Consider the following 11829-nt stretch of genomic DNA (forward strand, 5'->3'; position numbering starts at 1 on the left):
CATTGACATCACAATAAATAATTGCTCATTTGTATTGCGATAATTAGGAGTCATTTGAACAATAATTTCTACAGCTCAAATTTTTGTCCCTTTCACTTTGGGTGTGCTGTATAACAATGTAAATAATAATCCAATACATGTAATTAGGTTTTATTTTTTTAATTTGATGTATGTGAAGTATTTTGAGTTTGATAAAATTCAAATATAAAATTTACAAATATTTTTAAAAATTACAATAAAGTACTGCAACTTGTTTTTATAAACAAATTAATTATAATTTGCTAAAATTATTGTTAAAGCAACAATTACATTTGCTAGTTTTTTTAATAATTTGTAAATAAAATAAAAATTGTATAAAAAGAAAACAATTTTCATTATAATACTAAACTTCTTACATTCTATAATAAATTAATTTTAAAAATTAATAAAATTGATATTTACAGGATGCCTGTATGATTTAACAAGCTATAGATACATTACCATTAAGATGAAATTTACAGTATAAATTTAGGGATAAGTATATGGGAAAGGATAATTATAAATAAAACCAATAAAAAAAATAGATTTAAGTATTTACATTGAATAGTTTACACATATGAGATTATCTTTTATGTAAAATTTAATCATACTTGATAACAGTCCAAAATAATTATACACAGAGTATAAATTGAAAACTATAACCAGTTGTTAAGAAATTTCGTTGTTTAAGTCGGGAGATGAATGGGATCTTTGAATGGACGATGACGATAAATTTTGCAATTCTACATCACTAACTTTAGTTTTCTTCTTCTGTAAATATTTACCTCCAGTAAATCCTGTAAAAATATATGTCAAAATATGAGAGAATATTCTATTCTAAATCTAATTAATCTGGTTAAACTAATGAATTTGGTCTAAAGAATAGCTTTCCATCTTGCATTTAATTAAAGTTTTTGATAGAAATTAAATCAGACAATATTAATATTTAAATTTTGGATGAAGAGACTGGTTTGGTGTGGCACTTCTTACCATGAAGATATATTTTCAGTTACACTACCTTCCAATCTTCCCTTCCAGACATAATTTGAATTGCTAACCTTTAAATCAAATTCATTAATTTGTTCTTGGCTATAATAATGATTAACCTGGTTAATTAGATTAGGCATGGTTTAATTATTATTTTATTAATTGATTCCATTATTCTGAAATTCCACACAAACCTAAAACTCCACCGCTAACTAAACCTGCTACACCAGCCAATTTGAAACCAGCCAAAAGACCAATTGGTCCTCCGACAATTCCACCTATTACTGCTCCTGTCACTGGTAGCATCGCAGCTTTCAAGGCAGCTGCCTGTAAAAGTTATTTATTTAATAAATTATTTTATTTAAAATAAAATAAAAAACACTAAAAGATTATATAAAAATAGCACACTATTATTTGAAATTACCTTTCCGAGACTTTTCGTGCCTTCTCTAACACTATGATGTGCACTCTCCACATTGTATTCAATACTGTTGATAGCTACTTGTTGATGCTTATATTCAAAAATTAAAACAGAAAAACAAATGTAATATACACAATCACACAGACTGTACAACACATTCATTTATTTTGAATCATTATTATGCATTATTGTTAAAAACAAATGAGTTAGTAGTAAATTATCCAAACAATAGAATTCAGCCATTAAAAAATGAATTAATTTTACATGTTTTAAAATTATCCACATATAAAAATATTAGAATTTTTAAAATATGTAAATCTATATTATTTAAAAAGCTTATCTCCATTTACAACTCCCATATCTGTATAGCCATTCACTTTACAACTCTATTTTTATGACTATATTCCTGAAAATAGCATTTAATTATATAAAATACCAGAAAGAGATAATCTTATTTACACAGCATAAATGAACAGCCCACTTCAATGATACATCAGGAATTAACTAGACAGTAAAAACAGAAAGGTTATAGGTACTTCTTTATTTTATATGTTGAATATACATTGTCTACTAGGACTTGTTATATCAAAGGAAGAGGATCCACACAATCAGTGACGCAAAAAGACTACAATAAAGTCTTTTTTAATATGATTTGTTGTCTTGCTGATTGTGTGAATTCCCTCCCTTTGATATAACAAGTTCAAGTAGAAAGTTTCACTCAACTATTGTATTCAGTTTAAATTAATGCATATAATAATCATTTTCTTTCAGCATTTTATTTTTTTAATAATATCTAATTCCCTCCTTCTCATGTTGAAATATAAATTTCCAACACGAGGAGAAGAAATTATTGATAAAGGATTGCCATCATTGTTTATCCTATAATCTAATAATGTGCAAACTCAATTACTTCTAAGTAATGAATAGATATCAACACTCTTGCTCAATATCATTAATTCTGAGAAACAGATAGATTTTGGTATTCCATATTTGCTTGCTATTCATTAGTAGGCAGTATGTAGTAATATTTAGTAACAAATTGCTATTAATACTCAATTACTTACTACTCAAGTCAAATATCTTGTTTGGAGTTTGTGCTCAATAAAATTTTATAGCTTTTTTGTTTTTGTTTATATAAATAGACACTAATCCCAATGAAAGTAATTAATCTCAAATCCCTGAACTCTGCCCAACATACAAACTACAATAATTTATATGAAAAAAGGTATTGATAGTTATAGTTTTATGCCTATTATAATTGAGGCTGTTTCTGATGTTTCTGTTTCTTTATAAAGTTAATTGAAGACTTTTTATTAGACATATGGCTAAAGAATGAAGAATGGTCTCTTAGTTTCTCTTAACCGAGTTTGGATTGTTGTGATATTGGAGGAAATCTCCTGGTTTGGATATTACCATAATACCATTAAAAAAACTTTGTTACTTTTTATTATCTTTAATGGTTTCATTATTGATGACTGAATGATTCAAGCAATTAGAGTATTCCTTTCTCTCTTAAGGAAGTTGCATTTGAAACCAGTTTAATCCTTGGGAATTTTTCAGGTGGTTGACCCAGAAATTTCTGGCACTGTCCCTTAACATTCAGCAAGGATTATCTAAAAGATATTCCACTCTTTTTCCTACATACAGTGAGAGTAAAGTACCTATTGATTTAAAGAAGTAAAATTTTTTAAATGGGATATTAAATTAGATTAATCTAGAAAATAAATTTTATTTTGTGGCTTTATATCTTTTTGAATTGTTAAATTAAACATTACTCAATGAACATTTATTCATTATGCAATGATAAATGATAGAGATGCTTGAGTAAAGAATGAATACTTTTCATTATTTCACATCCTTAACAAGTTTAAAAAGTAGAGTGTATCTTGTACATCACAATATGAATTATTTAAAAGCAATTAATGTAATGTAATCTAATAATTTAATTTGTTTCCAATTAAACTGACAAATTATCAAACATCTGATAATATTGATATTTCATACTCTGCAAGGATATCAATATTAACACCAAATCATAACCAAAACTGAGATCTCTGACTAATTACAGTCTAACCTATAACATCATATTGAACCTGTATTCTGATATAATATAAAACATCAAGAAATATTCCTTTAAGTATTATTGTGGTAAATCTATCTTGGACAAAATGATGATGACAACAGAGTTGAGATTCACCAGTGAACAACTGTTATAAAAAGGTTTTGTGGATTGTTGTTACCAGTGAACATTTCTGTATTCTACTGGCATTCATTCCAATCATTATCACGACACCCTTGAAGATGTTCGTGTGTGACCTGGTGTTAGAGAGAAATATTATCTTGTCTAACACCGTAAACTCTCAGAAAAAAATTGTAAAAAGCCTACTGTTTACTGCGTGCATAGTGAGACTGCAAGATTTAACCTGTTGCCATTGTCTTGTCAGTTGATTAATAGTGGCAAACCTCCATTGTAATGTCATACTATAAATGATTGCCTTCCCTATAGTCTTCCAGATCCTTTTTGAACCATGTATGTTAAATTGTGGCTAATATAAAATGAGATTTTGCATTGATCATAATCATGCAAAATGTTTTTTTTTTATAGAGATCAAGTTTATTCTATTCAGTCAACTATTGGCATTTTTAATAATTAACAGTATCCAAAAGTTCAAAAATTTCCATGCAGAAAACTTTGGTTTTCTTTCTACTTCTATGACATTTCATATTTGGAAAAATATTCACAATAATCTAATCAATTACATGTCTGCTCAAATACAACATAGCAAACTTTCATAATATTTGCATAAGTGCTTTTAGGTATTGTAATTTCTTTTACTATAATGTACAGTACATTAAATCATTTATATGTATATTATTAGCCTGTTGATGGCTGTTTGAATAAGGTCAAAAACATTGAAAATTCAATCATTAAAAATCATTGTATTGGAATTTAGTTTTTCATATTATTGTAAACTTTTTATAACTGATTCTAAGGCAATAATAGTTGTCTGATATTGATTCTAAAATTAACAATATTTTTTTAATTATACATAATTATATTGACCCTACTAATTACAAAATGTTAAAATTAACTATAGATAGAAGTATGGTTCTACCACCTGTAGTGGAGAATAAATGTGGGAAATTTTTAAAATATTTTTCCACACATTTTTTTCATTACTGTTTCAGAAAAAGATTTCATAAACAGTTACAGTCGACCCCCGTATAACACTGTTGATTTTTCTGTTTTATATGAATTCCACGATGTACGAGTCACGTAGATTTTACAAATACATTAGCCATTCACAGCTCAGCACACGTATTTGTAAAATCTAAGTGACTCATACATCATGGAATTCATATAAAACAGAAAAATCAACAGTGTTATAGGGGGGTCGACTTGTGTGTCTAGTAAAGAAAAGTCTTTTTTTATTGTTACATAATTCATTTTTTATGTGATTTTTTTTTTGCAGTATTTTTAGGCTAGTTTTTGGCAATACTCCCCAAAAGAATTTGACAACTATAATCGTTGCTCGCTGTTGAGTGGTTAATAATTAATCTCAGTGCTTTCTGAGAAGAAAGTCTATGACTATCCCAAAACTTCCTTGTAACAAAGAAAAAATTCTATGAGTAGACTGTATGCAATCTTGAACTTTCAAATAAATTTACATGGAATGTATTTAATTTTATTTTGAATTTGTATAACATTGGCTGTATTATTGTTGATTTAGCATCATTTTATACATACCCTTTGGAAAGTAGGTAAACCTCTCAGTAACTTAGATTCAACATGTGAGACATTTATATACAATAGTTTGTAAGAAAACAGATGTAATTCTAATAACTCATTTAAACTTAACCTTCTCGGTTCACAATAGCATCATCTAGCTTCATAAAAAATATTTTTAAAAATAAATACTGCTATGTAAATTATTGATTTATTTTACACAATATCATCATAAATTATCAAAATGATATCTTGTATAAAAATTCAATAAAACTACAGGTTATTGATTATAATTTAACAATTTTGGCTTATTCATTTGTTTTTTTATTATTAAAGAATTCATGTAATTGTATAATTATTTTATCCACAGTAAAAAACTTTAGTAATTTAATTACTAAATTTAAATTTAACAATTAGATTAGTTAGAATATCACCAATCTGTTTTGTCTGATTATCTGTAGAATAAAAAATAGAGTTAGAACTCTTTATCTGTTATTCTGTTGTTTAGGATATTTTGAATCTGCTAACATTAGTATGCTGATCAGCCACCAGAATGATACTGTAAACAAATCTGTTTGATTTAATATTTCAAAAGAAAGAACAATAATCAAAATTAATGATATAAATATTTATATAATAAAATGATTCAAAAAATCTTCATTACGATTAACCTGATATTTTTTATTCTTATTTTCTATATGGTTTGAAGTTTAACTTTAAACATTACTTCTGACACTACTTATTACTGATAATTATGATGTGTATAAACACAATCTACTATATAAAACTGAAAGAATGGCCAGTTTCTGTCAATGTATCAAGCACCAGCAAAGCATAGTGGCAAACCTAGGAATTGCCAGAATCCATGCTCAACTCTTTTTGATGGTATTTGGCATGCGTGTTGCTTGCTGTGTTATTTAAAAAGAATTGGATATAATGATGTAGGTCATAGTGCATGACAATGATAGTTATGCTTTTTTGTTTCATTATTATGTTTTGAACTGGAGACGGGATATTACGGTATTTCTTTGCAATCATAACAGAAATATCTAGTATCTTATTGGTATTTTGAAAGTTGTTTCATGAGAATTGGATGTAGGGATGTTGGTTTTAGTACATGACAATGATAGTTATGGGCAGTTCACTTTCAACAGTGTTCTGCTGAACATCTCTGCACTTTAAGTAAACCATTTGTAATTAATTATTTATCATTGCTATGCATGCTAACTATTTAGTATGCCCTGATGCCTTTCAATTGGTTTTTACATAAATATCTTTCAACTTAAATCAAAATTGATATAAAATGAAAAATAATATTCAAAAAATGGAATTGACTATTTGATATACAATTCTTCAGCTTTTACAATTGATATATGCACCTACATGATTACATACTCCATTAAGATCTGCATAAATTTAAGAATACTGTTTTTGTATTTCTAAGACAATTAACTATAAACATCATTTACTAAATTTGATAATTTTAACACATTTTATATAAATAAAGTAAAACCTTTTTATAATCACAGATATTATTGGTCATCTAATTTTATTGGAATTAGCATATCCTAAAACATAAAGGTTAAAATACAACCAATCTTCACTTAACAACAGTTAAGTGAAGAGTGTTTCCACAACTAGGCTCTTAAGTAAGGAGTTTAATCATTTTTATTTATTCCAGATAAAGAAAGGGTTGAAAGGAAGTTCCAACTTTGTATTTTTATGTTCTGTAATACCTAACAGATAAAAAATTATAAATATGATGTATCAAGAGCAAAAAATAATTTTTGCTGATTGTTTTAAAGTTAATTTGAATTTTTTTTTATGAATGAATATTTTAGTCATTATTGTGCATTCCATTTAAAGGATTTAAAGTACAAATTTATAAATTAAATATTTAGTCTTGAGAGATTGTGAGTGCTTAGTGTAGTTCTCACAGTTGGTCAGTAAGATATAAGAAATTTCCAGTGCTAGAGAACTGATTGGAAATCTAAGTAGTCATTAAAGTTTTGTCTTTTTTCATGATATTAATCTTAACCATTATTTTCTTGCAAATACAATAGTATAAATTGTTGGCATTTTTTACTTTTTTTACTTTAACCACTCTGCAGTGATTGATGGATATACCGTCAAGAGCGATCACGTGGCACTGCTGAACAACGTTTATATCTGCAAAAAAAGTTTGCAGATATTTTACAGAAAACTAGCCAAAAACTACCGCGAAAAAAATTCACATAAAAAAGGAATTATGTGACAATAAAAAAGATTTTTCTTTACTAGACATAACTGTTTAAAATGTTTTTTCCTGAAACAGGAACAAGAAAAATGCATGGGAAAATTCTTTAAAAATTTTCCATGTTTATTCTCCACTACAACATGATAGTGCCATATCTGACTAACCCTCTGTACAAAGGTTAACTTAATAATATAAAAATTACATGTTGTGACACAATAATATGAGTGAATAAGATGCCAATTTAATGTTCAAGTCAATAAAACCATAATTTCCATCAATTGTAGATGGAAATTATGGTTTTATTAATGTTATCAGTAAAGACAAATCACAAAATAAATTACATATATACAGTGCAATCTGTCTGTTTACTACAATAAGCAAAGTTAGAATTCTTAACACAAAAATCTGTTGAAAAACTTTATGCTTCAATTAATTAATAAATTTATTTATTACAATCGCATTAGGAAAAGTCTTATGACAAAAGATTTTCTCCCCCAAATAAAACACATAAAAATAAACAAATAAATTAAGAAAAAAAAAACAGGTTAAGAATTATATAAATTTATCTTATATTAAAAAAATGCAGTTAAAAATTATATATTGTTTATTGTAGTTTCAAAACAGTATGTGAAGTATGTGATCAGTGTGTAATAGGTGTTCAGATTCTGTTATATTCTGTGAAATTCAAAAAAAAAAAAAAGTTGAGATAGGGATAATCTAAAAAACGGGTGTAAAAATGTTTGAAAAATTACAAAAATTGCATGGGAGAAACACTTAGATATTACAATGGTCACATAATGTCCAATTGGATTATATTATAATATATCAAAATATTTTACACAATTAGGAAATGACAGCAAACCCAATTTGGACCTAACAATGTTAGGGTGGCTAGTAAAAGGTAAATTACAGAATTTAATAAAAGTTAGGTATATTTTATTGAATTCTTTCGTGGTTTTTTCCTAACAGAGAGGAGGCATCCATCAACCAGATTGGTATATAGTAACCAATAAGTGATTGAAAATTACCAAAAACAGAATGTAAAGTTGTTTTAGAAGATATTGAATGGTAAGGGATTTAACTATCCTTTCAACGTGAGTTTTGAGACAAAGTTCACTATCAAAAATACAGTAGAACCTCGAAAACTCGACCTAATGTGGACCGACGGGTGGCCGAGTTTGTGAAAATGCCGGGTTATCAGGAATGGGGTTAAAAAAAATAAGTACGAGTGTTTCCTCAGAAAATACTGTACTGTACTTGTATGTATTGTTTACTTGAGAATATAACAGAGAATAAACTGCCCAAATACCCTTAAACAAAGGAAAAGTACGTCCTTTATGAAGGCATAGAGCATTTACTACATGAAAATGAAAATTAATGAATACACTGTGTACAGTAATTTACCTGATAAGACAGACCTCAGAAAAATACTTTATGAGAGCTTTTATACTTTTATAAAGCTGTCTATAATGAAAATTAATTAACTAAGGATTTTTTTGCCCTGCCAGGGTGTGGCCGAGTTATCCGGAGTGCCGGGTTATCGAGAGCCGAGTTTTCGAGGTTCTACTGTAATAACTAAATCGTCAGAGTTGGCGTAATTTATATATTCAGCACAAATAAAAAAAGATGAAAAGGATAAATTTCTGGTTAACAAAAAGCACATTGCAACTATTTTTAGTTGTTAGCTTTTTCAAATAATTCAGATATGTTTAAATCTGATTGTAGAGAAACAGGGTCATAATTTATTAGTTTAATGTCATCATCATACATTATAACATGTGAATTAACATGGCTGAGAATTTTATTCATATAAACAGAGAAAAAAGGCTGCTAAGGATTGATCCTTGCTGGATGTGATAAGTAATTTTGAATTCCTTGATTTCCATCTGATCTATTTTAATCAAGAATGGAATATAGGATCTAAATCGAATTGTTCTCTTAGTAAGGTTAGAAGAAGATTGGGGAGAATGGAGTTGAAAGCCTGAGAAATATCTATGTAAATAATAAAAACAGGGCACTTATGTTTAAAAATCTTTAAGATTATCATGACTAATCTATTAGAAACTATTCATTTAGAGTGAGAGATGCCACAGTGTTGAATTAGGAGAAATTTCTATTCTTGGGATATGATCTGGACTATAAGTAGTAGCCTTTAGGGAATCAATAGCTTTAATAACTTCAGAAAAAGAAAAGAAATAAAAAAAATGTTATCTGAAAGTATGGTAGAAAAGAGATTTGAAATTGGCTTTAGGTTGTAAATGGAAAAATTATTGTTTAAAGTCATTATAAATATCATAAACAGATTTCTTCCCTAAATCTACAGCTATTCCAGATGATTATTTTAGAAAAATTAGGGATAAAACTCAAAGGTCAGATGCAAAGGATAATACTACATTGTTAAAATAAGTATGAAATGAAAGGTTGCATTTATGATAAAACTGTTTTTGGATAATGCAGTGTAGTTATAAATATGTAGGATTGCTTGATCTTTTCCAATGTTTTCTCAAATGATTTAAAATTTAAAAAATCATTTAAATGTAAAGCTAGCTAAATAACTAGTACTTTAGATTTTTTCTTAGGAACTGAAGAAAATGCCAATATACTATAACCTGAAATTTTCACTTGTCAATAACTTTAAAGATGTTCTTAAATAAATAAAATATATATTTATTTATAACACATAAATATCTATTTAAAGATATTTTTAATTACATCTAACTAATTTATCTAAGACTTTTTTCTTTAAAGAATAGATTTTATATAGTAGTAAAGAGATAAGTCTACAATTATTCAAAACAACAGCAAAATTAATCATTTTAAAACATTATTTTAAACTTACTAAAAATATTTTATTTCTGCATTTACTTTGCTGTTTAAATGTATTTAAGAAACAAAACATAATTAGTCAGTCTAACAGAAGTAGGATTTTGAAATGTAATTTTCACTATTCCATATTATAAAGTTCTGTTTTGATACATCTAGTTAAAATTTTTATTATATAAACAAAAAAAATTCAATACAAAATACTTACTGTGACAAACAGAGCAAAATTACGAATTAAAGCATTCAATTCCAAGAGATCCTAAAAGTAAAAATCTGATTAGAAAATGATATTCATAATATAAATTAAACTCTTGAAGTTAGTACACAATATCAAATTTAATTTCAGTTTTAAAATAATAAATTTCAGAAAAATATTTGCATTTTTTTTTAGTTAAGATAACAAAAATAATTTTTTGTTTTAATTTGATATTTTTTCTGTTGTAAAATATGTCAATTAGGGTATATAACATTGTTGCTTGTTAAAAAGGTATGGATTGGATTTATAATATATTCTGTGGTAAACCTAATCCTTACTTGTGTGTACAAATAGTAGGTTATATAAATTACCTGTTTTTATCCATTATGCAGATTTGAAATGAGAATACTCAATTTCAATGAATGATGATGTATAAAAAATGACCAAAACTATTCTTTTCCTTATTTGTTATTATCTCAACAATTGAAAAAAAACCACCATATACAGTGTATTGTTATTGTCCACTATTTTGTTTTATTTTCTATATGCCAATTTACTACAACATTTGTACATTATGACTATAGTGATATTTATTAAACTAACTTATTTTTTCACTCACAATGGATACTAGATTTGGTAACATAAATAAGTTTTACAAAATGGAAAATGGTCATCATACACAGTAGTAGATGAAATCAAGATTATCAATTTCAGATGTAGTCAACAGAAGATGGCACAGTGTTTGCATCATGTTTAAAAAAAATTCCTAAACTAGCACATATTTTTATGGAAAAGTTTTGGTTATACATACTCTTTCAGCAGAATATATGATTATTTATCAGTACTGCTGCTACTTTGTATATAAATTCTTTGGTAAAAATAATACCAACAATTTTTTTTGTTAAAAACAGATTATTGAGGTCATAAAGATACAGTACCTCTCTGCTGCTTTGAATATCTGGATTTTGAGTCTAATCACCTCAGAATTTTGCAGGATAGGTTGACCTAAATATACTGGACCCCATTCCTAACTAGCCCACTGAGCCTTTTAATTAATCATGGAATCTGTAGAGCAAAGACTGTCAAAAATGAAAAAAAAAAAAAAAATACATAAATTGATTCACTATGGTTTTTCCATGCCACAGTGAATCAAATCAACAAACTTTTTAAAGACGTAAAATTTTCAAATTTTTAAAAAGGCAAGGAATTTTTTCTAACTAGTGGTACAGTAGAGCCTCGAAAACTCGGCCACACCCTGGCAGGGCAAAAAAATCCTTAGTTAATTAATTTTCATGATAAAGACAGCTTTATGCCTCATAAAGTATTTTTCTGAGGTCTGTCTTATCAGGTAAATTACTGTACACAGTGTATTCATTAATTTTCATTTTCATGTAGTAAAGGCTCTATGCCTTCATAAAGGA

At 27.1% G+C, this 11829-nt stretch overlaps 1 protein-coding gene across 1 annotated transcript in view; it reads right to left on the reverse strand.

The window, feature by feature from the left end:
* Window positions 1-353: 353 nt before the first annotated feature.
* The window catches only part of LOC111629584 (syntaxin-17-like), a 42820-nt gene continuing 31344 nt past the window's right edge, over window positions 354-11829 (reverse strand). Inside the window, exons 5-8 of the mRNA XM_023373494.1 lie at window positions 10421-10471; window positions 1430-1516; window positions 1200-1332; window positions 354-815 (exon numbers count right to left, since the gene is read on the reverse strand). Coding sequence (XP_023229262.1) covers window positions 688-815; window positions 1200-1332; window positions 1430-1516; window positions 10421-10471 — 399 coding nt within the window. The 3' untranslated portion in view covers window positions 354-687. The remainder of the gene's footprint in view (window positions 816-1199; window positions 1333-1429; window positions 1517-10420; window positions 10472-11829) is intronic.

This window comes from Centruroides sculpturatus, unplaced genomic scaffold (genome assembly GCF_000671375.1).
Source record: "Centruroides sculpturatus isolate CEXI.00-Female unplaced genomic scaffold, Cexi_2.0 scaffold73, whole genome shotgun sequence".
Classification (NCBI taxonomy): Eukaryota; Metazoa; Arthropoda; class Arachnida; order Scorpiones; family Buthidae; genus Centruroides; species Centruroides sculpturatus.